Genomic DNA, 27,625 nt, shown 5'->3' on the forward strand with positions numbered 1-27,625 from the left:
GTCTTGTGAGCGCCCTCATTTATCTTGGGGCCCATTAAGAGGACCCACCCCCACATTAAGACCCACTGAGATCAGTTGTGTCTGTGCTGTGGAGCAGCGTCCCATGAAAGGTGATGTTAGTCTCCATCTAGTGGTGGAACAACGAAGCCAACAACAGTTTTCAACAGATCATCACTCTGAAGTTTATTCATTAAATTGCAGACAGAAAAAAGTAACCTGTAACCGAAGAATACAGTATAAAACATCATAACATTAACATTAAGAAAATACAAAAGCATTAAATATCACATTAAGGCAGCAAATAGGACTTAAAACTGATAAACCACAACAGTTCACCTCACACGTCAGTGGAAACATCAGTACAAAGTAGAAAAAGTAGAAACAACAGTAAAACCCACATTTGTATCCCAAAAGATAAATAAATTAAACTAAAAAGGTTCAAGTTCAGACAGAATCTGCAGTTCAAGTGTAATTCAGAAGTGCAATAACTAAAATAGCTAAAACAGAACAATCTTTGCTTCTAACACTAATGTTTGATAGTGCATCATTAAACATAGGCTGGCAGGTACCGGGATGTTTCTGTAAAAGATCTATTTCTACATTATGTATTAATATAACTAAATAAACTTATTAACAACAACGAACTTATTAAATAATAAAAAATGTGCATAATAATGACAGGGAGAACATTTTCGTTGCAGAATCCAGCTAAATATTTAACAACGTACGCATGTAAACAGCTTTTCTCTGGTTTTAACGTGACTGAATAGATGAATTCATCATTTCAGTTTGTCTGTAACTGAGAAAGCAGCGTAGTCCATCCGTCCATCAGCTGCAGGATCAGCACTACCCCAGCAAAGGGCACACGTGCAGACACATATAGCTACAATGCTGCTACACCACCAACGTCTGACCAATTGGCCCCAAATCTGTATGACAACTTTTAGAATTTGAGCAAACTTTGAGGGCCAGCCAGCAAAATCTACAGATATACAAAAAATTTGGTCCCCAGCAACACACCCACTAAATCTGAAGTGAGCTGAATGAACAGCTGAAGAGCAGATAGACAGACGTACAAACAGACATCCAAGTTTCCTGAACGTTTTGAACAATCAGCTCGGCTCTCTTTGCTTGTTGCGGTTGATCATCTGTGGACCAGCTTTCACCAGCAGTAGCAGGACACAGATCTAGGTTCCTGCCCGGGGAGGGCGTCCAGCACCTCCTTAACCTGCCATCGAGAAAGACCCTTCCAGCGCAGCAGGACGGGCAGGAGCTCCAGGTCCTCGCTGCAGTTGAGGACAAAACACCAGGTTAGTGAGATGCAGTTCCTCTAATGGTCATGAGTTGTGTTTAAGGGGAAGACCTGTTGTCAGAATGATTTACCTCAACGTGGGACTTTCCTTCGGTATGTGAGCAAGTATGACCTTCATCGCGTCAGTGCCACTGCAGTCCAACAGCTCGCTGATTTTCAGTAGCATGAGGTTGCACTGTTGGACACCAGGGGCCTGATACAACACAGCAGCACACACACAGGTCAGGGATTTAAGCTGCAACCAGCCTGTTTCCGATGATTAACAGCGAAGCATTGATCTCACCAGGTCTGAGATAGTGGCGTGAAGTCGCTTAGCATCCCTGGTGACTGTTTGCCCGACATCCTGACCCCAGCACTTCTGCAGTTTGCTCAGTTTGCTCCGGACAAGATGTTTAAGGTAAGTGTGAGCGATGAGCTTGTAGACCTCGTCCATCACTCTCTGAGAGACACAAAGACAACAACAACACAAAATATTCAGGCAAAAACACCTGGAAAAAAGGCTGGAATAAATACTATATACAGATATTTGGTTTGATAGCAAAAGAGCTGTTATGAGGAACTGGGGGAGACGAGTGCTCTCCGATAAAGGATCAATAGTTGATGACTGAATAAATCTTAATGGAAAAACTGACACATATCTTGAACTATGAGAAGCACAACATACAAGACTCTAAATAGTGACATCGAAACAAATCTGCAAATAGTCGAATGATTGACAAACTTTACTATTTTTTAATTTTATTACTTTTCATTATTAGTTTTGTTGTTTATTGTTGCAAGTCTTTAACTCTAAAAATATAAAAGTGCAAAAAAAAACTGTCTTTACTGTAGCTCAGATTTTTGAATGCACCTTTTGTAAATCTGGGCAGACCGTCAGCTTGGGGAAGTGAGTCGTCACTCTGTCGATCAGCAGGAAGTACTGCTTGTTGTTGCTTGTTGTGAAGTAGCTCTTCAGGTGGCTCTGGTGGACAGAAAATGTCATTTGAGTTAACACATTAAAACTTGTTTGACAAAATAATGCACCATCTATCAAAATAATATGTATATTATATTGAACAGCTACCTGTGCAATGTCAGCTACCGTTTCCATCAGGAGTTTCATAGTAGAAGCCTCCATGTCTTCGAGCAGCTCTATAATTCCTGTGAAAAGGGATTTCTCGATGCCTGTACCTCTGTTCTGGACATGGTGCCTGAGAGGAGACATCGTGAACATATAAAGATATTCATTTATCTTCTCACAGTACATCAAGCTTTCTTACAAGCATTTTCAAACCAAATACGCCTCAAAGAACAGAGCAAATCTGAATTTGTCAGGATTTTGATGTTAAGCAAAGAGAAACGTGCTCAAATACTCACTTGATTTCTTTGCAGTTGTTCAAAGTCTTGAAGAAGTGTGTCGTTTCTAGTTTGTCCATTTTTGCACATTTTCCAAGAAGGTCAGTCTGCTCAGCTTTGTACCTACAAAACAAAGAGAATGTGCCGGCTAAACAATGGGCAAAGTTAAGGTCTAAGAAGTTATTTTTTTTTATGTAGAGTCTGTTTGGAAATCTGTAAATCTGAAATGTTTTATTCCCAAACTGAAAATAGACTCTCACCTCCCCAGAAACATCAGCAGCTCTTGGAAACAGACCTCTCGGACGAGATCTGACAGGTTTGAGTTGATTTTGTGTGCTGCTGCGGTCATGGCATTGAGATACTTACAGAGAAACAAAAATGGAGACAACATTATTATACAACTAATAAATATTCAATATCTAAATTCTACTTGATCAGAATCCCTCCAAACACTTCTAACTTATTTCTTAAGTACCTGAATGGTGTCCGTGTAAAGTCTAATGAAAGCTTCCTCAGGATCACAACTTGTTCGGCTTTTCTCATTCTGCAAGATGTTCTCCAGGGACGCGCTGACATCTTTCTGTGAAACAAAGAAATCTCTCAGTTGGCAGATGTTTCATTTATATCAATGAGCATCTGCTAAATAACAAAAAACACCTCTGTTTATAAGGTGGTACAGTTCAACAGGCTGCAGCCTCCAAAGTGCAGATGCTGAAGCTTTAGGTCTGTTTTTTTAAATAACTGCAAATCAGCTCAACACGCTGCGGCTTAATGAGCAGACAAAACACCAGCAAATGAAGAAAACATCTTCATTAGGTTGACAACACATGCACAGCGATTAGAAAACAAATATAAATTCAGCACATTAGCCACAATGCACAACACAACACATTACGTAGCACATTACACATAACAATACCTCCTCGGGGCATTACTATCTTCATATTTTTATATAGAGTGCTTTTACTACTGTTTTCTTATTTATTATGTGTATTTATTTTATTTTATTCTGATATTCATATTTGTATATAGCTTACTTTTTTTGCTGCTCTTGCTTTTATTCTGTATTTCGTTTACAAAGCTGACTGAGAAACAAACAAAGAATTTCAATTAACTTGTTCTTACTCGTGCAAATGGCGATAAAGTCTATTCTATTCTATTATAACAACACAAGTGTGTATTGTCTATTGGAACAATTTGACAGAAGCTATAACCACATCAAATTCAATTAATCAAATTCAAGACAGGTGCAGGTTCCAGCTCAGAAAACAAAGCAAACAATTACGTTGCTCATGTCAGCTGTGACCTAGTTTGACTTTGGAGTTTCCCTTGGATGAATTTCCTCATGCTTGGGGCAAAAGCAGCCTGAACAATGTGAGAGTCTGTGTCCTTACCCGCACGTTTTCACGCAGTTTGCCCTTCGCTTCTGCGACCCACTCTGTAAACAGCAGGAGGTCGACCTCTTTTATGGGATCTGCTTCCTGAATGTCAGGGTGACAGAACAGCTCCTGACTGGGAAAGTACCAGAAATTCCAAAGTTATTACCAGCACACATTAAACAAATCAGATGCAAATACCTATTGAAGTAAACCAAGCACAAGCATTGTCGAAGTTATCTGATATCGTGATATATTTGTAATTTGTAATAATTTGTCATTTTTGTTGAGACTGACAGGGTATCAGTCTTTGTCTGTTGTTTGCTTGTCTGTATGTGTAATGTGTGGAAGCTGATGGTTATCCGAATAAAGAACAAAGAACTGAGCAGCAGCATGTCGCACCTTTGCAAAAGACTGTATGTTAGTATGCACATGTTTATATGTTGTGGTGATGAAGTAGGTAGAAATGCAGGCTGGACTGATAGATACCTCAGATATGTGTGTAGGACCCACTTCATCAGCACAAAGGTCATCTTGGGGGTGCTGACGCTCTGGAGCAGATGATGGAGGTGAGCAAATGTCTGACGATGGTAGCCATCAATCAGATATCCCATCAACCCCATTGACTGCAACAGTGGAGCCAGCCTCACGAGCTCATTGCGCACAGTTTCCTGCACACTGAACAAATTCTGCTGAAGGCTCAGATCTGGTGTTGGCATGGGGAAGTGCTGAGACACGGATCGTTGGATGAGGCGAACAGCACTCTGATGTCCTGAGTCGACCTCAGGGCGCATTGAGCAGCAGGATCCATCGTCGGAGGAGGACACACCCAGGAGTTCAGCTAGTTCCTGGAGTCCGACCTTCTCTTCTATGTTCTGTAAGCGTTGCTCCACCTTGTTCAAAGTGTTTTGTTCCAAAGGGGTGCAGTCAGGCCGGGCACCTGTCTGGTTGTATCCTATGAAAGAGTCATATAGAAGCTTTTGTTAAAAGGAAAGTATACATGCATGTCAGTATCCTGGTTGTCAAACCCAACAGGAGTAATATTCAGTTGTTTAATTGGTTCTTGTCCACATCAACAGAAACTATAATGTTCAGTTCAACATTTCCCACATGGATCCTGCTGACTTCTGATGTTTCTTCTACCTCGAGCTGCCGTTTGTGGTTTTGAGCACAATATCTAGATGGATTTCCGTAAAAGTTGGTTCATGTTTCCCAGAGGATGTATTGCACCCATTTCAATGATCCCCTGACTTTACCTGCTGTAACCAGTGTGTCAAAGTCTCAACCTTGACCGCAGTGTCCCAGACAGTGTCTACCATGAGGCAGATGTTTGTGGTTTCATGCCACTATTATGTGGTTTGCCTTAAAATCTGGTGAAGATCGGTTGAATTAACTCTGGTTAGCATGTGTTAGCTCTGTGTTAGCATGCTAACACACCAAATTAAGATTAGCTCAAAGAATGAATCACAGACTGTCAATAAGAAGTGGATGCAGTCACCATGACTTCACCCACTGGTTTGTGGGTAGTCGCTTTGAAGCCTCAAGTTCAGCTTTTAGAAGCTCTCTACTTTATTGTTGATTTTCCTCTAAATGGGGACAAAATTCACTAAATATTATGCTGTAATAAAAAAAAATAGCGACTAAAACCATAAACTCATCAAAAAATGTTTACTGAGGTAATAAATCAAGTAAGAAGTAGGTTAGTTTTCTCATTTATTTAATTTATATTCATTCAGATTTCTCCCCCTGTTGGCCATTAACAAGAATGCAGTTCAATAGTACTTCTGTATTGGTACTGTATTGTATGTTATCATATCATTTAGCAAACTTGACTGAATCCTATTCTATCATTTCTGGTTGCTCAGCTGAGGTCATGCTTGCTAAGCATGGTTTTCCACTCAGTCGTATCGAAGCGGACTAACAGGTTTGTTTTTTTGAGGAGGAGAGATTAAAGTTAAATCCAGGCCAATGGCAAGTTTACACACACACTTGGAACTCCTCCCCACAGGCGTATGTTTCAATAGTGTTTGTTCTTCATGCAACACTCCCCAAAGTGAACTCAGATTACATGTCTGGGTGGATACTCGGCATTCCCCCGCATGCCTAATGAGGCCATGCCACAGTCTGAGCTGGTCTGATCTGAACTACTGTAACACAGTTGTCCTAATATTTCTCCACTACTTTAATTCAGCCTCAAATCAAAGTGCTGTTTCCAGTTTTTTTTTAATGTTATCTGCTTCTTATCTGTGTCTCATCTTCAATAACATGTTTTAAGGGAGGGGAAACAGAAGAAAAGCCCACGTAAAAGAGTACAGTTCCTACAGTTTCTCTTGTTTTCATTACAAGCTGCATCGAATGTAATGTAATAATAGTCCAAATAAAAAGAGAATGAATCATCATAGATGAATCATCATCACAATAACAGACTCTTACCCTCTGTGGTGTCTATTTCCACGTTGTCCAATAAAGGTCTCCTGCTGTCAGTGCTCCGAGGTTTCCAAAATCTTTTCATCTTTATTTTTCCAGTTTTGCTTGGTTGAGCACAGATTGTATCCTGCATGCCAGTAGTAATGCACCTCTCTGCTCTGCCGTGGCTGTGTTTATCTAGGAATCAGCTCGGTGATGCCATTTGAAGGCAGATGAAGGGGTTTTCCATTACTGTACTTTCGTTTTCTATCCCAGAGGTCATTTCCACTGGGCAGAGTGAAAGTTGTTGCATCATGTTGAGATCCGATAATAACAATATAAATATTAATACTACAGCTGCCTCCATAATAATAATAATAATAATTAAGGCTAGCAGCATGCACAACACAATAATATAGCTTGAATATAAAGTGGAATGGACAACAATCACTTCCTGGATTCAAGGAGGCATTTAAGTGCATTTCCCCAGCGTGTCTGAGGGATGTGTTTTTATTAGTGCTTAAACTTGAAAAGTACACTATGAAAAAGAATATTATTGTAGTTATTGTTATTATCAGTGGTGTTGTCTTTACAGCACGCTGTGGTGTCCAAAAGTAATAACAATAATAACTTTATTTATACAGCACTTGCAAAGTACTTGACGTGGTTAAAGACAGGGCAGGACGTGGTGAATCAAATCAGGCCCTTGAGATTAAACACAAAATGATTAATAGAGATAAGAACAGTAACAGGAATAATAACAAAGAGTGGTGGCAGCATTAAGACCTAAGTCTGCGTTCAGGCTCATAAGGGAACAGTGATTTAACAACGTAGCCAGGGGCTGAGCCATGAAGTGGCTGAAAAGTGACTAAAAATCAATTAATGTAATGATCTAAATTAAGATCCTTTCTTTTGTTGCTACAGACGACTTGTAGCAAATGGAGTTAAACATGCAAAATCACTGGTATGAGCTTTTAAGGTCAAAGCCCACTGGCTCACCCGGGCTTACTGTGTCCCTGTGGGGACATAAAGATAAAGATAAAAGATCGATCTTTTTATTGATCCCACAGTGGGGAAAGTTCGCTGTTCAAAGGACAGACATAAAGCACACACATATCTAACAACCACATCGCTGACATTCCTCTGTTGCTGGCAGCATGAGGGGTGGAAACATCATGAAAGTGAGTGGGAGTCATTGCTCACCTATGCCTGCAGGTGTATGATTAGCATTCGAGTCATGAGTGGAGAGTGTTTGCAAAGGGAAAAACACTTACACTGGTACTCCCACTACACCACTCTGTGATGAATACTGTTGGGAAAACGAAAGTTATCCGAAGCCAATTCAAATGTGAAAGTATTCGATGAAAGCTTCCTGGAGAGGAGGCCGTTAGGGATTTATGTGGGATATTCCAATACACAGAGAGAGCGAGGGGGAATATCTATTATCTAAACAGCCCGACACACGGGGAGAGGTAGAATCAATCTGATTGGTTGATTTAAACATCAGCGGTTGGTGCATTCAAACAAGCCGTTATTTGGTTACAGGGTTGGTTTTTTCAGGTGTTTTTTATGTTGGCTATGAGTTCGGTTTCAAACAAGCTTCTCTCTCAGGAGGAGCTGGGGAGCAGAGTAATCCAGAGATCTGAAAATAACAATATAAAAGTACCAAATCTACAGCATCAAATCAAACAAGAGAGAGAGCTTAATAAAACGTAATAAAAGAATGAAACATTCAGATAAATATATCAACATGTTGATATCATAATATGAAAATCAAGATATTGTACTAGATGAATATAGCAAATGTACTTTCCACTGGTCTCTGTGTACATATTTCTAGTTATATTACACAATCTGCAGAGATCCTCTCATCCAGTTTGGATGAGATTCAAGATTAAAACAATATTTATTGCACACAGCAGTTTTTTTATTGGTTTAGGTTGATTAAAGTCAAAACTGAACCAAATCCCTTTGTGTGTTCAAAACAGAACCTTTTCTGTCTGTTTTTCATTTATCAAACCCACTTTGTTGTGTTTAGAGAGAAAGGAATTTTCACAACAAGCAACTCCGCACATTTATTTCGCAAACATTTAAGACCAGAGGAATTTAAAGCCCTGAGTTCACTGGAGTTGTGTCAGTAAGGAGGAAGCTGGAGCACACAAAAGACAAACGCTGAATAAAACTCTTTCTGTATGTTGAACTCAGAACATTTTACTGCCACTAAAGCCAACTGGTTCTTCAAAAGTTTGTTATTTACTCTCTTTTGTTTCAGCAAACTGGCTGGAGCTTTATGGGAAAGGACACACCCACCGGCCTGTCAGGTCGTTAGTAAGACCAGACAGCCTCTTTACTTTAATTATCTGGACTGAACCCAGTGTGGACGGATATGTTTTAAACTGGAGCTCAACTGGCTGCTGCTGCTGCTGCTGCTGAGGACACCTGACTGTGTCTCTGTACGTCTGCAACATGAACATGAAAAAACAAGTGACTTTTGCAGAAAGGCTCCATCAGGATGATGCTCTGCCAAGGTAAAGTAATTATTTATTTAATTCTATTGCAAAATATTCTGTCCTAATTCTATGTTTTTAACCTGTGAGTTTGTGTTAATGTTGCTGAGATGACACTTTTCTGATGCTCTTTCTCTTGCAGGAGAACTGGGATGAATGAATCAAGGATGGGTAAGTTTGAATTCTACAAAAACACAGTTTTTATTAAATCAATAAAGGGAAGTGCAAGGAGAAATAAGAGGAAACCCAAATAAGGACTCCACTGTTTAGTGAATCCACTGTATTTTGTCAATTTTTCTGTCTTTCCGTGGGTCTGATTTCAGATGTGCATGCACTATCTCCTTCTTAAATAAACAAAACATGTCTAGTTTCCTGTCTGCTTTGAAACTGGATAGCCAGGTTTCCTATTTGGGGCACAGCGGCGTGAAGAGATCAGTGGAAACAAGGTGAAATCCCACACCTGAACACAATCCGGGTCACGCCTGATGCGTTGCAGAGAGAAGAAAGCTCCCTCGTGCTGCTTTCTAATTAGAAGCTCTTTGGTTTGACACTTTAACTTCACTTTTGGCTCACGTGCACACTTTGACACCAGCCAAATATGACCTCCTAGATTCAAGAATAATCTTTTAGTTTAATTTTAGACTGAACTTTGTAACTTTGTAACTTTTAAAGTGCTCAGCAGTGGTCTTAAATATCAAATTAACCTACATACTACTATACTACTAGTTAATCCGACAGGCCAGCCCCTCTTCATACTGAAAACGACAACATTAGTCCTTTTTTCAAGGCGCTCAACATGATAAAAGCTCATATACTGAAGTAGGACGTATAGATTTAGCCAAAACCAAGAGTCCATTGAAACAAACAGGCTTCACTTTTAAACTTTTTTTTAGCAAAGTGCCATAAACATCATTAAATTTCATCAAGACAAGCTACAAGATGTTCAAAGCAACATTACAACCTTAGAACATTTTAAGAGTGGGCTATTTTTAAACTGATGTTAACTACACAGCAACGGTTCATGTAACTAACGTGGCACTTTAATGCATCACTCCTGTGAAAATACCATGTAAAAGAATTTCAGTAGAGGACTTTAAGTTGCCAGAACTTTATCCAGACATTAATAATGTTTGTCTCCAATATCCCGGCTCTCAGCAAACAAATATTTCAGCTTTTCTGCCTGTTTTCTCTCTGGTTACTGCGTCGTTAGCTGCCTCCGTGAACTTGAACAGCGGTTTGAGAATCCACCGACCACCAGCCACAACATGTGAACCACGACTCCAACATGTGACGACCGTACAAATCCCCAAAACCATAACTGCAGCCCCATTCCTCAAGGTAAGACGATTCATCGTTGTGACATGTTTTAAAAACAAAGCTGTTTTCCTAATTCTGAAAACTGAGGACTTTTTAGACTTACAAACATAGGGACCATGATGCATTGCTGTAGATTAACCTTGAACATCTACAGCAGTGAGATGCAACACGAGCACATTGATGCAGCCGTACTATTAATCTAGAAACATCAGATGAAAACACACAAACAGGGAAGGTTTTATTGCACAATGAGTATTTTTTCTTTTGATAATTATCAAAAATGTACTTAATAAAGGACGTACTTGTAGTCGCCTTTGTGACTTCATGTTAGAACGTCTGCAACACTTATTAAACACTTACTGGAATAAAGTAAGTGTCTGTTTGCACCTGGGTGGACGTTCACCCAGTACAGATCCTGTCTGACCAACAGTAAGTTACATTAATTCATTTTTTTAAATATATTTTAGTTTTCTTTTTTATTACCAGCAGTTTTCAGTCACAGTTTGATTGGGTTTAGGCACCAAAACTACTTGGTCAGGTTTAGGAAAAGATCATGGCTAGGTTAAAATGATGAGTCGAATACAAATATAAAAGGCAGGGTACGTTAAACGCACGTTATACTCTGTCCAGCATACACCTGGGTGTAAATCTGCCTAAAATAAGATAGGATGAGGTGCAGCACTACACAGTAATCAGTAATCAGTGTGACCTGACCCCTGTGTGCCCCTCAGCACGCAGCACTGACTCCGGCTCAGAGGGAGTATCTGTACACCATCGCAGCTTCCCACAGCGGCGAACACGTTCGTAACCTCATCACCCAGCACTACATGAACGTGCTGCACAGGTGTATACGAGCAGGTGAGTGAAGCCAAACAAATACGACCGGTCTGTTCAAGTCTTATTTTCCCTCCAGTGTGAACATCTACTCAAGCGCTGCACCTAATATCAATTGTGAGGTACTTTTAAAGAGTATTTCCATTTTATGCTACTTTATACTTCTACTCCACTACATTTTGGAAACTAATATTCTACCTTTTATTCCACTGTGTTTATTATTTAATAGCATTAACTCACACCAACTTGTAAATGATGGTATATTATTATGAATTAAAATAAGAGAAAGGATTATATAAAGTAAGCTGGTTGAGATTAGCTCCACTTTTACCGTTGATCTACTGTAAAGTATAATATCCTGCATAATTAATAAAGTATAATTTGACTTAAGTAAGATTTTGAATGCAGAACTCTTCCATCTAATAGTATTTTTACACTGTGCTTTTACTTAAGTAAAATATCAAAGTACTTCTTCCACCGCTGCACATGGAAGTGATGTTTGACTTTGATCCATTAATTACATATTAAGGCTTAAACTTTATTTACAGCCGGACCTATAAAGCACTATGAGCTACAGACAGTATCTCAAATCTTATTTTATCAAATGCACTAACACGTTTACTCTACTTTTGTAGTTCTGGTGCTCCATCCGTCCTCAGAATTCACAAAAGAAATGCAGATATTTTCTTGTGTTTCTATGAATTGTAGTTCTTCTGTTGTTTGTAATGAGTTTTTTCAAACGTGACCAGGAATGATCACATTTTAGTGAATTCAAGCCTGATTTATATCTTCACAGTGACTCTCTGAGCCAAACAAACGTTTTAACACCAGTTTGATGGTTTGCAGGCTACGACCCTGAAAGAGACGACCTCGCTGTGGTGTCTGCTACCTTACCGGTGGCTGATGAGAGTAATAAACACCCATCGGACGTTCCTGCGGAGGCAAAACACAAGCAGAAGATAAACATTAGTCCAAGGAAATCCTTTCTGCCTAAAATCCCAAACAGGCGAGCCAGGTAGGACACATTTCAACAGATATTCATGTACAAAAACATGGTTTAAAGCAACATTACGCAGGAATTGGTGTTTTCGAGAGCAGCTCATCTTTAACACCATGAGGTGAAGTAGCAGCACAGTAAAAGACAAAACTTCACACCATCAGTGGAGGTATGCTGGGAAAACATTTCCAGTGCTGCTCTTCAAAAACAACAAACCCAACTCAGTCTCTGTCCTTTCTGGTTCAAACTGGCCTGTCGGGTCAATAACGGGGACATCAGCGTCAGACACACACACGAGCAAGGCCTCAGCTCATCCTTCAGTGAAATCAGACAAGTGCTGCACATTCAGAAGAAACTAAATATTATATGAGGCAGTTGAAGTCTAAAAGTTGAACCATAAAAATACCATTTTGCATTTTAACGTTAACCAAAGATGAAAAAATGTCCTCAGCTGTTTCTAACAGACAGCTGTCACTCTACACCTGCTTATCCAGGTTATTGTTTGGTTAGCATGAAGGCTAACTGCAGTTTTAAACTGACTACAACCTACACTGAGCGAAAGTCTGAAGAATAATGAAACGCAAACAGCAGAGTAGTGGAAGTAGTTAGTTGATGTTCATTGATAGATTATTCACGCACCAAACAGCCCGTCTGCTTCCCTCCATCCTCACATTCACAACAAGGTGCCTGCTCGTGGACCACTTCATAGCACTGGACCAGCTTGTGATGTGCCATCTTTTATCTTCTACTGAACCTGCTAATCCTAAAAAACATGGTGCACGAGGAGGCGTTAGGAGTGCAGAGTGGGAATGAAAGCTGTGCCTTTCTCCCTGTTACAAATCAGGCCATGAAAATGAACTTGAAGTTATTTTAAGGTAGAATAGTTGCATAATGTCGCTCTAAAGGAGACCGCAGAGGTCATATTTTCAACATGCCCACATTTGTATCATCCAACAAAATCCATAAAAAGTAGCAGAACATATTTTAATCTTGTTGGCTGCACGCAGTTGTTCTTTTTATCTCACTTTGAGAGAAACATCATACAGAAGCTGTGTAACATTCTCATGCTGTTTTATTAATGCCGCAGGATCTCCAACACATCGGCATCAAAACAAAGAACGATGAAGACACGCACAACAGCATCTCCCACCATGACAAGGAAAAGTCCAAGAGGTAAGTCAGTTTTTACCTCTTTTCTAATTTTAGAGTAATTTTGGAAAAGTCAGTGTATTTTATACCCAGATTATTCATTTTATTGCCCCAGAAAATATGAGGCTCCTTTAACTATCCAACAATAGTTACTTTATGTATGTAAAACCATTCGTGTGTCATGTTAAGTTGGCTAAATGTTTGGTTGGCAGGAGCCAGGAGCAGGCTGTTGGTGGAAGAGAAAGAGGATGAAGAAGAGGAGGAGGAGGAGGAGGAGGAGGAGGAAGGACTGGACGATTCTGTGAGTGAATGTCTGAGTTCACTCTCTATGGCGGAGTGGGAAGATGACGCCTTCTCAGATCTGTGACATTTCTATTGTAGTTTGAGCTGCTGCAACATCCTTCTCTGCCCACTCTCACAGTTCCAGGTAGCTGATGAAGCAGGAAAATGGCTTGTTGTGTTGTCGTTAAACCTCAAGATCAACAAAAGTATTCACAGGAGTAATTAATCAATGCCTTGAAGAGATCAAAAACACGTACATTTTAGCTTTTTAAAAGTAGAGTTGATTTCTTTTTCCTGAAAATAACTTTTTGATAGGTCGGACTGCTGGTATTAGATGGACTGCAGCCACGTTTCCGACACACTAAATGGTATTTTTCTGTTCACTTTAATTAAATTGACTGTATTAGCTGGAAAGTTTTACAAAGAACTTTGCAAAAGCATCAAAAAACACAAATACATGCAATTTGTCCAATAAGTTGGACAGTTCACATTAACAAATCAAACTGATTAGCTAATTATATTTTCAGTATATCTTATAGCTATATCTTCTAATTACATTTTGTTTGTTTGTTTACATATGTATGTATGTTTATGGTACTATATGGTCCATCCAACTGTAGATTCGTCTTCATAATGTCTCTGAGTTTCTTGTGGACAAGCAGGACAAAGCTAGCAGGGCTCTTTTGTCTTGATGTTGGAGAAGGTTTACTTCAAGGTTACTTCAGACAGACAGGCTGATATCTGTGTAATTTTGACATAAACTCAATCATGAAATTCTCCTCTCGTGCTCCATGTGTTCTGTGTTAATAGTGCTGGAAAGACTGAAGAGAAACAGCCTCAATCACAGTGTTTTCTACTGCTTGTGTTCATATTGTGCTACATCGATGGCTTATACCATCACATCAGCACTGGTATTATTGTTTTCAGTATTATTGAAGACAAAACGACTGATGGAGTGACATAAGATCTTTTTATTGTGGGAAATTAATGAAAAAACTCAACTATATGAAGCTAAAGGCCTGTTGGTTACGTGTCCAAGACATGACGAGAGTGAAAATAACACAAAAAAAGGAAAATGGCACCAAATATTCTTCTGATAACAAGTACATGTGACATTATTACGTTCTCTACAGTTACCAAATGTCAGCCCGGATATAAGCAAATGCTGATGACGTATAAACAATATAATACAGAGGTCTTTTAGAGTTAAATTACTGAGTTTGCTACAGCTTTAACATTGTGGTGACTGCAGGGGAGCTGCTGCCCCCTGGTGGAAAGGAATGAAACGATACACTGAGCCACGGTAACCCAACTCTTCTCCTCCTCATCCTCCTCCTCTTCCTCACGCCACCCCTTTTTTAAGATTTCTTGTACTCGATTCTCTCCACCTTGACGTCGTCGCCGATCAGCTGATAAACGTACGTCACCACCGTGGACGCCTGGATGTCCATTAATACAAAAGAGGGGATGATGTTGCTGTAAGGAGAGAAGACAGATGTGTTCAGGGTCGCGGCCTTTTTCCTGCACTTCTGACTGACGGTAATTACAGTCGGTCGGGTTCTACTGTTACACCTGCTGTACTGCATGTCACACTGGGGACGATCATCAGCTGCAGAACAAATCAATAGCGATCAGTGGTAGACTTTAAGTAAAAGTATGTAAATATTATCAGCAGAATTTGCTTAAGTATTAAAGTAAAATGTTTCGGGATTAACATCACTGCTGCATTAATGTTTGTGTTTCATTTTACTGCTGTAGATATTTAAGTTTGAGCTCATTCTAACTACTTTATATCCTGTTGGGTAGTTTATTCTACAGCACTGCATCGTCTGTTTTCACATCTGTGACGATGCACTTTCCAGCTTGACCGTTTGTTTAGCTCAAGAAGGAATTTCAACACATAAAGGAACTTCAGTTTATCACAAACAGTGACATGAAAAATCACAGTATTTGAATATATGTGGTTTTTACTGGACAGGAGGGGCATGAAGTTGTAAAAAATGTAATCTGAAAAATAACTTTATAGCTGGAAATACTCAACTAAAGTACAAGTACCTCCAATTTGCACTTATTCAACAGCCTCAGTAGTTTGCAGCGATTTTGGGTGCTGGATTTAAACTGGCACAGAAACAACTCTTTGTGGTCAAAATATGATTATATCTCATCTCGATACTGAATAAAATCACCTTGAACACGACCTGTAATCACCTCTGCTGCACCTGCTGTCATCTAGAACGACCACAAAGAACAATACAATGTGTGTCGCCGGGCTTTCTGTGCAACTAATTTCTTCTTCAGTGGTACATTTAAAATGAGCAAACAGTGTCCCAACAGACCCTTTGCCTCCTTAAAGCACACATAAGAAATAACAATAATGATGGCTCCATTCCTTTTAAGTGTTCCCAGTAAGGCGGGTCAGTGAGGAAGCATGGCTCACTGACCCTGGCGACATGCATGGCACCTAAACATATTCCTGTATTCCCTTTGTTGGAGGGGGGTTTGATCAGTGTGAGTGACTCCACTACCTTTCCAGTGCGCTGTAGGCTCCTGTGGCCGAACCGGGGTTGATGTAGAACTTGTTTTCATTCTCGAACGCCTCGAACTTGTGCGTGTGCCCAGAGATGAGGATGTCGACGTCCAGCTGTCTCTGAAGCAGCGCCAGGCTGGCCATGTCGCCCCAGGGGATCACCTGGTGGCCGTGGATGAGGCCGATCTTAAACTGGCCCACTGTCACTACCTTCTGCTCCGGGTAGATCAGGTTCTGAGAGGGGACGTGTCGAGTGAGAGAGAAAAATAAGCACAGCAAGGTTTATGCAATGTTGTTTCCATTTGGAAGTGCTTTCCTTGTAATGATACACATGTTGTTCTGCCACTGAAACCTGTGACCTCGAACAGTGAAATCAACTGTGGCCTCACAGTATCACAAAATATCAATTTTTCAATGTGGCTGTTTCTAAAAATTGCAAACTAGGCAGGTAAAACTAAATTCATGAGAAGGGAGCAGTTACAATTTCATTACATGGCTGTTAGTCTTTAGTACCAGCAAGAGATCCATTTCCTTCCTCCTTTCAATTAAATATTCAGCATTATTAATTATGCCCTTTTCCTCCCATTTGTGCAGTCAGTGAAAAGCCTTTTATTGGAAATTTTGGCCCAAATTAAGGAGACAGAGTCTTTTGTTTTCTCCTGTGGGGTGTAGTGAATATGGAAATGTTTGGGAGGTGCTAGGAAGTATCTGATTTATTCTATTGTTGTCTACAAACACACACAGACCTCGTCAAAGTCTCCTCGGACTATGTGGACATCTCCAGCGAGAGTCTTCAGGTAGTCATAGCTCTCCTTGGTGCAGAGGTTGCCTGTGCAGAGGATGTGCTGAATCTTCCCCGGGACCAACAGCTTCTTGAACTTGGCTGGTAGGGTGTTGCATCGGTGGGGGATGTGCAGGTCACCTAACACCAGGACCAACTGATAGCATCGCACAGACACACATACAGACAGGTTAGCCTCGGGAAGAGTTCAGGCTGTGTGATGGAAGTGGGCAGAGGATAGAGCCCTGCGGGACGCCACTGGTTAAGATGCACACAGACTCCACCAGAACCACTGTATCCCTGAGTTAGTTATTATCACTTTGTGTTGCATCTTGATTTAAAACCACCAAAACACTGTCCAGTTTTGTGTTACTGTACCAAAACAACAACCTACTCCATCTTAATTCAGTACAGCGGATAACAGGGTTCATTCATAAAGCATAAACTTGGAAATAAGCAAATCTTTGTGAGTAAGAAGCTGAATATATTAAGTGTCTGAATTCAAGTTGTGAATATTCCTTCTAACATAATCTTTAAAAAAAAAAGCCTGTGTTAGAAAAGTATGGACTGAATCAGCACAGCTGGATTTCAGACACTTAATAACAGATGAAGGGCATAAGAGTGAGATAAATATCTTTCCACACAACACATCAAGTCAGTAAGAATCAAACGCTAACAAAGCTGAAGGTTCATACTAAACATGAAACCCATAAATAACCATATTACTCCATCAGCCAACATGGTGATGCTGTGTATGTTAATTGTTGCATTATGCCACTACTACAGGAACCAAACCAACTTTTCAGGATTCTGTCTTACATAATGCAGGATGACCACCGCTTTGCCCAGCTAGATCTTTGCTTAAGGTGCTGGAAGCGTACAAAAAAGTGCAAACTGACACACAAACAGGCAGCTAGAAGTTTTATCAGGGTTATTTCCTACACCAGATATCACTTTAGATAGTGAAACAGTGCATACAGCGTGATTTGATGAACTTGCTCAATTTTGAGACAAACCAGGAACTGATAGACAAAAGTTAAATGCGAGCATTTACAGGAATATTGCTCTGTCATTTCATTTACATGTACTGTCAAATCACTGCTAATTATTAAATTAGTCTGGGTGAATAAATTTATAGCTGCTGCATCAAGTATTTAATCTCTCTAAACTCTACATACAAAACAATAAACTTGGTCTGGATTGGATTTTCTCACCAAATAACTGCTAAAAGTTGTCCAATCAGGACACTTCTGACCTGGAAAACCTCCATTCATGAGGACAGCTGTTTTGAAATAGATGAGTTGCTGGATAGGGTTCCCAAAAAAGGGATCATTTAACTTATGAAACATGACCTTAAAGCATGCCTGAGTCGTGGTAGATTTCTACATGGGTTCTTGAAATCTAATATGGGAGCTTTAGGTTTCTAAATCTTACTTATTTGTAGACTGTTTTGGGTAGATGAGTTATGAGAAATATCTCTTGTTTGGGACAACAGGCGAGATAAGGTGGCATTAAAGCATTGTAGCCTGCCGGGCACCAGGTCACAGCACTGCATTTGCTGAATTAGCAGCACAGCTGTGTAATACCAATCCCTTGTTAGTGTGCAAGGCAGAGGAGCGAGCAGAAAACCAGGATCCAACACAGAGCGAGGGCACTTACCCGGTGACCAGCCTGGTTGATTGGAGGGAGGCAGGGTGGGGTGGGAGGGGGAGGGGAGTGGGTGAGATAGGAGAGGAAGGCGGGATGTGCGTGGAGAGAACGAGACGAGGCATGATCAAAGATTTGGGGGAAAAATACAAAACGAAAGACAAAAAAAGACAAGAAAGAATTGGGACAAGAGGGGAAAACTGAAATTAGAAATTAAAAAGTGAATGGATTAAGTAGACAGATATTAATCATTCAAAAACAAATTAGAAAAGTTAAACAACAACGTGGATGAATCGACTGTTAATGGTTGGTGGTTAGTAAATTTAATAATGCAAATATATGAGTTTCGCCTAATTGAATGTGGGGGGAAAATCATGTAGTGAAGTAAATCAAAGTACAGACTGAAATGTAGTTATGATCAACCAGCTGTGTGGATTTAAACAGCAAACTAAACTTCTTGTTTTTACCAATATCTTGCTCCAAACCTTTGAAAACTCCAGATAGGACGAACAGAGGGAGAATGAATGAATAAGTTAATGGATAACCTGTAAGTGTAGTCCTAAAGTAAATAAGCAGCTTTATCTGACTAGTTGACAGTTAAAGTTTGGGTTTATAACAAGGTGATAAACACAATCAGTGGTGCACAGGACCAGGGGCTCTCCTGTGATAAAGTAGCTGTTAGCCTGTTAGCCCAGCTAGCTAACTGGTTTACAAGCAAGAAAAAGTAAAAAATGCCGTGATATCAATAACACAGACAACAAGAATGGTTGGTGAACAAACATGACAGACCGAAAGACCACCGTGCAAATGAAAAGAGTGACTTCAAGGGTGCTTGTGGCTTCTTATAAAGATTTTTTAGGGGGGGACTAAAACTGCTCAGCTGTCATGTGACCGTTGATCCATTTCGGGTTGAAGCTTCCCTAAAAAAAACCCTGAAATTGAGACGCTGAAACCGTGATGTCGCGCTCCTCACGTCAACGGCTAGTCTAAGTCACACATCGTGCAAGCAGAGTGGTCGAAACGCAGGCTGCAAGTGTGAGAAATTGTGGCATTTTCGCCATTTCATACTCACCATCTTCTATTTTGCTGTTTCTGCTAGTCAAGTTGCGGAAGCGCCTACGCACGTACAGCGTCATGGCGTCAGCCAATCAGAAACGAGGATATCAGAGTATGCGTCAAAATGGATAAACGACTTCCGTTAATTCTTTCAAAATAAAATAAATGGCAGTGTAATTAGAGGGATTTATATGAATGTTTGCCGTATTTTCTCTAAAACAGACTACATATCCAACATTATTTTAATGATCTAAAAACGTACAAACAGTCAACACATTAACTTACACATTTCCTTTCCTAAAGGACGTAGGCACCACATAAACACGCCATTATTTTAAAATGATGCTTCCACCGGAAGTTGCAAACGCTGTATAGCCTGTGAGCTTGACGTCCGTCAGTAAAAGCGACGTGAGTAGCCGTGTTTTCGCAGAACATTCGAGAGGTAAGGAGCGAAATAAATTCACCGTCTTACCCACACGTAGATTTCACGTCGACGCTTGTGATTTCACGTTGAAAGTGTAGCTAGCTAACCGGCGTTAAGGACACTATTTAATCACACGATCCTCGCCCAGCCGCGTCGACAGCGCTGGGCTAGTGACCGCGCTAGCAGCGGGACGTCATTTGGCTCCGCTTTGGTTAGCATCTGGGCTCCGGCTATTTCCTGGAGTCCCAACGTTTATCAACGGCTTTTAAACTGTTAGCCAAGACTAACTGTCAAGCTGTATTTAGACGCGTACTGTGCTAGCTAACCCACACTTTTATCAACATATATTTCTGATGTTTTTTTGTCATATTTCAGGGGATGAAACGTGTGTAATGTCAACTGTAGCCTGTTAGCTGAATTAACCGTTATATAACGATAAACTGCTTTACTTAAAGGGCCGTTTGAGGCTTGTTCTGCTTTGCTTTATCGCTGGAACAATTACACGGGTGCTTGTCGGTTAAACTGCCCACCCAGTGAGCGTCTAACGGCTGTCACACCTGATGATGCTAACGTTAGCGGTTTTTCGTCCGCAGTTTGTGTGGATAACAATGCGCTTCTTCTCCCAAAGGTCCCCAAACCCCGAGGACGTTCCAGATAAAACCTCCCCCCTCCCCTCCATTTCTGTCTCTGGTCTGAGCCTGGCACCTGCACTGTTTGGACGCTTTAGGGTGTTGAACTGTGCATCTTTGAGAGCCGAAAAAATCATTAAGAACCCTGCTGCAATCAATATAACACCAGCACCAGCTATCGACCACCGTTCACTGCGGCTCTTGGACGATCAGCGTTGTGTTTATGTCTTTGTTTTGCGAAAACGGTGAGTCTGAACGACATTTTTGTGACAGATTTCTAAATATTTGACGAGGTATGTGCTATGTGGTTGTATTTATTATATTATATGACGTGTTTTCTGTGCCACTCTATCAAAATGGCGTCTCCCAGTCGCCTCACTCGTGTGCAGTGACTGTATGACGCACTCTGCACCAAGCAGCCAGCTAGGCTAGCTAGCCGTCTCCTGAAATAGGCTCGACCTCTGCCCTTATGAAACACCTCAGTTCTGAACTCTGGCGAACCACTTGTAAGTCATTTAATATCTAATCGCAGTGACACGGCTGAGAAAATCACCACTACGGGCTGAGTAGTCCGTATTAAAGTTGTCAGCAGGGGCGGAGTTGTTTGGCAGCTGCTAGGCCTCCTGTTTGTGACCTAATAACAAGAGAAGGCCTTATGTGACTAAATCCAGAGGCCCTCATGTAAAACAAAGGGCTTTCACAAAACAATTTTTGTACGTATATGGCCACAAAAGCTGGGGAAAGCATCCAGTGAAGTGGCTGGGTTTCATTTTCCTATTTGGACTAATCTGCAGTGCTTGCTCACTGTTGGATCACATGGATATTTGCGGTATTTCATTTTGTCAGCAGTATTTTTCCAAGTGCAGGGGCTTCATCCCAGCCTTTGTGTGTTTGTAATCTATCTGACAATACAGGTATTTATGCTCCAACTTGTTATATAATGATGAGGTGTATATGGGGCTCTGCAGTATCCTTCAGCTGTCTCTGAGTGTCTGGACTCCCTGCTGCCTGTCCCTCTGGATGGGCACGCTGTCATAACTCAGTCTGGTCTGACTAAACAGTGGCTGTCACTCAAGAACCGTTATGTACCACAGGAATCTGTTGTCTTATATTAGAGGTTTCAAGTTTCATTTCAGAGATGTTTAACCAGGGGTGCAAATACCAGGTTTCATTATGAATAATCTGCCTTTTATCACAATTTTCCAGATGCTTAATTGACTGATTAATGTATTTTTTGGTCTGACTATCAGTCTAAAATCCAGAACCTTTAGTTTGCTATCAAACAAAACTGAGACAGCCAGCAAATGTTCACAATTTGAACCAGTGTTTTTTGGCATTCTTTAAATAAATGATAAAAATCCAGTAAATATATTGGAGGTTTCTGTTGAAACGTGCTGTTGAATAATTTTCTTTATTAGATATTGATTAATTTTTGTCCCTCTCCTCTTTCAGAGCTGTTGCGCAGCCGTTGGAACCTGTGTGGTGGAAATCTAGCCTTCAAGCAAGGAGCTTGCGGCCACAGCGGCACAGCGTTTTTCATGTCAGAGACCGAGCGCGCTTGCAGTCGTTTATGTCATCCCCTCTTTTCCAGACAGAAGATCCCGAAAAATCCCCAACCAAGATCCTTTTATCTTACTGATAGTGTTAACATCCAGCCAAAATGTCTGTCAACGTCAACCGCAGCGTGTCAGACCAGTTCTATCGCTACAAGATGCCCCGTCTGATTGCCAAGGTAACAGCTCGCCGTCACAGGGTTTCAAGTTTGTACGTGTTTGAGTTACAATACACGTTTGAAAAGTTATGACAGATGAGCAGAGAGAACACACACAGCTTCATCGTGTTGACTCCAGCCAAATTCAAGTTCAAATACAAAATTCTGCATTTGGCTCCATTGGTGATATTTTTTTAATCTCTTTGATCTGATCCAGGTTGAAGGCAAAGGGAATGGAATCAAGACGGTCATTGTCAACATGGTTGATGTTGCAAAGGCACTGAACAGGCCTCCAACATGTAAGTAGCCCCACGTGCAGTACGTTTGTCCTATTTCAACCTCTCAGCTATTAAACTAGCTCTGTGGGAAAGTTTATTTAAGAACAACTGAAAACCAGCCCTGATTTTGAAATACTAGTTTTGAATCTTTTTTTTGTAAACAAACAAGGCTACAAACCCACAAAGTATAAAAGCAGAAGTGCGTGTGAAGCATACCGTGTGACTTTTAGTCATGAGGAAATGTCACTTTGATTGTTTTGCTTCTCAAGTCTGTGGTTGAGGCAGGATGTTGGAAAGGAGGAAAAAGGTTAGTGTTAGGAATTGTAAGTTTTAGCTGAGTAATCCTGAGCTTGACAAGCACCAATTATCCAAAATGTTAGATGAGTCAACAGTGTTTAAGAAGTAGGAAACATGATTAATGGAGGCGGACACCCAGAATTAAGCTGCTTTACTGTGATGCCACTCATGTCAGTATTTAAGTTTCAAGGTTTCTTTGTGTAAAGGGATTTAAGGCAGGGGGTTGAAGTCGTGATATTCAGATTCCAAAATCAGTGATTTTACAGGGTGGCATCGCATAGCGTTTAAACTGCTTACTGTGATGGTTTAGAAGAGGTTAACGAGGGGGCAATCTTAATGCATCTGATGTAATTTTTGATCTTCTCCGCAGACCCGACCAAGTTTTTTGGTTGTGAACTCGGTGCTCAGACCCAGTTTGATAGCAAAAACGACCGTTACATCGTCAACGGATCCCACGAGGCGAACAAGTTGCAGGACATGCTTGATGGGTTCATCAGAAAATTTGTGCTGTGTCCCGAGTGTGACAACCCTGAAACTGATCTGGTAAATACTTCACAGCATCTTTAACATCGGTCCTAAATATGATAATTGACAGGTCTCGTACGGTTTAGAATTGTACAAAGTAAAATACAGTATCAATACTCAGCCTTATTTTCCCACTTATTGGTTTAATTGACTTGATTTTTAGATTTAATGAGATTTTATTTGCCTCTATTACAGCATGTCAATCCCAAGAAACAAACCATTGGCAATTCCTGTAAGGCCTGTGGATACCGTGGCATGCTAGACACCAGACACAAACTCTGCACGTTCATCCTCAAAAACCCACCAGGTGAGATTTGGCCGTCTGGCAGTTCCAGTGTCCGAGCACAACAGGAAGGTGCTCCCATTAAGATTTGATAGTAACATGATATGCTTCTCCAATAACAGAGAACAATGATAGTGGATCTGCATCTGTAAAGAAAGAGAAGGAGAAGAAGAACCGCAAGAAGGACAAGGAGAACGGCTCTGGCAGCGGAGAGGCTGGAAACCACGATAACTTTGACGCCCCTCAGGCTGTGGTGGGTCTCTTTAGGAGTCATGTTTCCACATGTGGGAGTTTCTCAACAGCAAACACGCGGCCTGATGATAACGGCCAGACACACGCTGTTATTTGATTAGGGGTGGCACTTTAAGAAAATGTTAAACTGTCTTGTGGTGGCTGAGTTCAACGTCCCCGGGAGCTAACTCTGAACTTTGTGCTAAAACAAAGGTCAGGAAGGTTAAATCTGTGCCCATCGTGCTACTTTTGACTCTTTTTTTTTTTCTTTTTTTTTCAGTTTTTGTGGCGATTAAACTGCTACAAGATTTCAGTTGGGTTCAACAAAATTATTTTTTTTAACTGAAGCTTACTCTGACTCAACTTTTGCAGTTTTTTTGTTTTGTGTTATATTTAGTGTTTTGGAAAAGCCTGGAGTAAAAATGTTCTCCCCACCAACCTTTCATTTTGTCTGCCCTCTTCCTTCTCCACGTGTGTTCAGGATGGAGACGACGACGATGAGGACTGGGCAGAGGAGACTACAGAGGAGGCACAGAGGCGGCGAATGGAGGAAATCAGTGACCACGCCAAGAACCTCACACTCAGCGAGGACCTGGAGAAACCCCTGGAGGAGCGGGTCAACCTGTTCTACAACTTTGTTAAAGTGAGCATTCCCCAACTGAGGCCTTAATTAAAGTTTGTTCTACATGGAATGTAATTTCAATGTAATCTTAGTGGAGCATCAACTAGCAAAAGGGACTGGTGCACACCCATGAGTTCACAGCCTTTTATCTCAAGAGATTTAAAACCCTGTTCAACCATTAACCAAAGACAGTTGTTCACCTGGTTTAGGTCGACTGTATGTTTTTGGGTTTTGAAATGCAGTACTTCCAAAATGTTAGTCTGTTTGCGCAATTAAAGAATTAATCTCCTTTCGTCCTCTGGAAGTTTGCTGTCTTCAGCTGAGAAACATCTTATTCAGCCGGGTTCTGTTTTGGAGAACCCTGTTTCTGTTTTAATATTTTAATCTAATAAGTGATCAGTGATCATCAATTGACTATATGAATGAGTTGGAGAAAAGAAAAAAATAAGAACTCTTGAGAATTTAAGAGATTCATGACGGCTTTATTTATGAAAGTATTAGCTTGAAGGTATAAATTCTCAGTTATTCAGAGAGATTAGTAGGAACATGAAGGGATCAAGTCTGGACTCATGTGTTCACCCTCTAACGTCACTGTTCTCTACTTCCAGCAAAAGAAGGAGAGTGGAACCATCGACGGAGCTGATAAGGAGATCTTGGCTGAGGCGGAGCGTCTGGATGTGAGGGCCATGGGCCCCCTCATCCTCAGCGAGCTGCTCTTCAACGAGAACATCCGCGACCAGATCAAGAAGTACAAACGCCACTTCCTGCGCGTAAGTTAAAAGATGTGTGACTGCAGTTGTCTTTTGTCGGCCCAGATGTGACCGAAACTGAAACTCCATGGGTCATTTTCATAGATGGAAACTTCAGGTTTCCCTCCTGATGTCTCGTGGCTTTTCTGATTTTAATTTCTCCTCCAGTTCTGCCACAACAACAAGAAGGCCCAGAAGTACCTGATGGGAGGTTTTGAGTGTGTCGTGAAGCTGCATCAGGTCCAGCTGCTGAGTCGAGTTGCCATCATCCTCAAAGACCTGTACGACGCCGACCTGCTGGAGGAAGATGTCATCTTCGCCTGGGCAGAGAAGGTGACTGTGGGAAAGTTTTCTATAAATTTAGTTTGATACAAGATTTAAATTCCTCCTTAATGATCTTATTGTCACATTGTTGTCTAATTTCTAGTATAAACAAAGGAACGGGGAACTTATTTTACCAACCACTGCATGTAATTGCACAGTACAGCTAACCTAATAATAACCACTAATAATAATGGATTGAATGATTTTCCTCCACCAGGTTTCTAAGAAGTACGTCTCTAAGGAACTTGCCAAAGAGATCCACGCCAAGGCGGCGCCTTTTGTCAAATGGCTGAAGGAGGCAGAGGAGGAGAGCGAGGGAAGCGAAGAAGAAAAGGAGGAAGATGACGAGAACGTAGAGGTAACGGACGGATGCAGATCGTGGGAAGAGCTTTGTTTATCCTCAACAAACCCACTCATTGGAACAGATTTATTTCAGATGCAAATATCAAAACATTTCCAAATTACTGGACAGCACCGCAAAAACTTAATTTATATGAAGGTGCTGAATGTAATTGTTCAGCACTGAATGCTCTCCTGCAACAGCCAAACAGGAAAAAACCTCAGACGTCATCTTTACTATAAAATAGGCTGTAAAATATTGAGGTTGAAGATCCCTACACTCAGTTTGTCTGTGCTCAGTGTACATCTAAATTTAATGCGTCTGCAGACATGGATGATATTGTGACGTCTATTTCAGCACTGGAGTTTTCAGTAAAGCAGGAAACATTTCATGGGAGTTAAACTTTCTGAAATGAAAGGAACGACTGATCTTATGATCTTTACTCATGTTCTCTTTTAAACATTCTGTTAAAATATAAAATAAAAACATGTTCACACTACGAGCAACAAAACGGCCAATTAGTGACGTCACTGTTCATTCTTCAGTAGTTGACCTTATGTCATCACAGGCTGGTGTCTTGTATTGATTGAGAATTATCTTTTGATAACCAGTAAAACATTGTAGTATCAATACAGAAGCTAACGCCGTGTTAGCTAGCTAAACAACACACTACTACAGCCTGGCATTGTGCATCTAAAAAAGTACCTTGCACACCTTTCTAATAGCCGCTGCCCTCCGCTAAGCTGCGTTTATTCTGTCAGTGTCGATAAATGAATAAGAACAGGAAGAAATGGGGTCAGCTCGACTTTGTCTGTAGAGCTTGTCAGAGCTTCACTGACGACTCCGGTGTGAGTTGGACTTGTCTGCGGACAGCGTGGGTGACGTGGCGCCGTCTGTTTGTCCTCACAGTGTGCTCTCCGTCCCCAGGTGGTGTACTCGTCCTCTGCCCGTGAGCTCAAAGTGGAGACTGTGAAACCAGACACGCCTGAAAAAGATGAGGACGACATTGACATTGATGCGATCTGAGAGGCTCAGATGATGATGACGATGACGCTTTTCTTGTGTTGTGGCTTTGACTCACGATGCCCTGTACGACCTAAATGGCTGGCCTTTCCCTCCTTTCCTCACCCCCCTCCCCCTCCGACCCACCCCCACCCCACAACTCCCCTCTGCTTTGTGGCATGACTTAACATAGCGCTTTACTGGCTGCACATTAACTCTGTAATTTCTGAGATTTATTCAGTTGATGAAATGAAGTTGCTTGGGGAATTTTAATCATGGGTGTTTGGGGATCATTTTGACTGCACATTTTCTGTTTTGGTTTTTCTTGATTTCTTTTTTTGGTTTTACTTCTTTGTTTTTTGGTCCCTGTATTTTTCCAGTCAATAAAGAATGAATGTTTTGCTATCCACCACACTTGATTGTTTGTCTTTGAGGGTTACTCTTATCTCTGTTTCTGTAGAGGCTTTACTCTCTAAACTTTATGGATGAACAGCCTACACATCAGGCTGACGGCTGCATATTAGAGCTGAATATAATTGGCTGAAATCTTAATTTCCAGCAATAATGACAGTTTATTGAAGGAGAATTCTCATTATATGCAAACCTGAGTCCTACTTCACACATTATGGTGTCTAAATGACTATTGGATCGAAAATTTGGTTTGGAATTGGTCCAGTAAATCAC

The 27,625-nt window shown here is 40.9% G+C and overlaps 2 protein-coding genes and 1 long non-coding RNA gene across 3 annotated transcripts; 1 reads left to right on the forward strand and 2 right to left on the reverse strand.

Moving 5' to 3' along the window:
- Window positions 1-1,692: 1,692 nt before the first annotated feature.
- Window positions 1,693-2,455, reverse strand: LOC139211548 (uncharacterized). The gene is made up of 3 exons (XR_011585287.1): window positions 2,376-2,455; window positions 2,163-2,273; window positions 1,693-1,751 (listed from the first exon to the last, which is right to left on the reverse strand). It is a non-coding gene; the product is annotated as an uncharacterized lncRNA (long non-coding RNA).
- Window positions 2,456-14,725: 12,270 nt separating this feature from the next.
- Window positions 14,726-19,590, reverse strand: vps29 (VPS29 retromer complex component). Its single transcript, XM_070841995.1, has 4 exons — window positions 19,543-19,590; window positions 16,789-16,980; window positions 16,041-16,276; window positions 14,726-14,991 (listed from the first exon to the last, which is right to left on the reverse strand). Exons 1-4 carry the CDS (start codon window positions 19,543-19,545, stop codon window positions 14,874-14,876), a joined length of 549 nt encoding a protein of 182 aa, XP_070698096.1. The 5' UTR covers window positions 19,546-19,590; the 3' UTR covers window positions 14,726-14,873.
- A 309-nt stretch (window positions 19,591-19,899) lies between these two features.
- Window positions 19,900-27,355, forward strand: eif5 (eukaryotic translation initiation factor 5). Its single transcript, XM_070842703.1, has 12 exons — window positions 19,900-19,968; window positions 20,579-20,824; window positions 22,032-22,311; window positions 22,508-22,589; window positions 23,236-23,408; window positions 23,586-23,697; window positions 23,796-23,926; window positions 24,386-24,547; window positions 25,135-25,296; window positions 25,444-25,608; window positions 25,817-25,957; window positions 26,867-27,355. Exons 3-12 carry the CDS (start codon window positions 22,240-22,242, stop codon window positions 26,963-26,965), a joined length of 1,299 nt encoding a protein of 432 aa, XP_070698804.1. The 5' UTR covers window positions 19,900-19,968; window positions 20,579-20,824; window positions 22,032-22,239; the 3' UTR covers window positions 26,966-27,355.
- Window positions 27,356-27,625: the final 270 nt, after the last annotated feature.

The sequence above is a fragment of the Pempheris klunzingeri genome, chromosome 13 (genome assembly GCF_042242105.1).
Source record: "Pempheris klunzingeri isolate RE-2024b chromosome 13, fPemKlu1.hap1, whole genome shotgun sequence".
NCBI classification, from domain to species: Eukaryota; Metazoa; Chordata; class Actinopteri; order Acropomatiformes; family Pempheridae; genus Pempheris; species Pempheris klunzingeri.

Excerpts from the sequence above, each read along its gene's own strand:
- vps29 (XM_070841995.1), bottom strand. Across the intron at positions 16,277-16,788 it reads TCCGAGGAGACTTTGACGAG|AACCTGATCTACCCGGAGCA; the intron begins GTCTGTGTGTGT and ends GTCCCCTCTCAG. Across the intron at positions 14,992-16,040 it reads GCCTACAGCGCACTGGAAAG|CAACATCATCCCCTCTTTTG; the intron begins GTAGTGGAGTCA and ends CTCTCCTTACAG.
- eif5 (XM_070842703.1), top strand. The coding sequence starts at position 22,240 with ATGTCTGTCAACGTCAACCGCAGCGTGTCAGACCAGTTCTATCGCTAC. Across the intron at positions 22,312-22,507 it reads TGCCCCGTCTGATTGCCAAG|GTTGAAGGCAAAGGGAATGG; the intron begins GTAACAGCTCGC and ends GATCTGATCCAG. Across the intron at positions 24,548-25,134 it reads TGTTCTACAACTTTGTTAAA|CAAAAGAAGGAGAGTGGAAC; the intron begins GTGAGCATTCCC and ends CTCTACTTCCAG.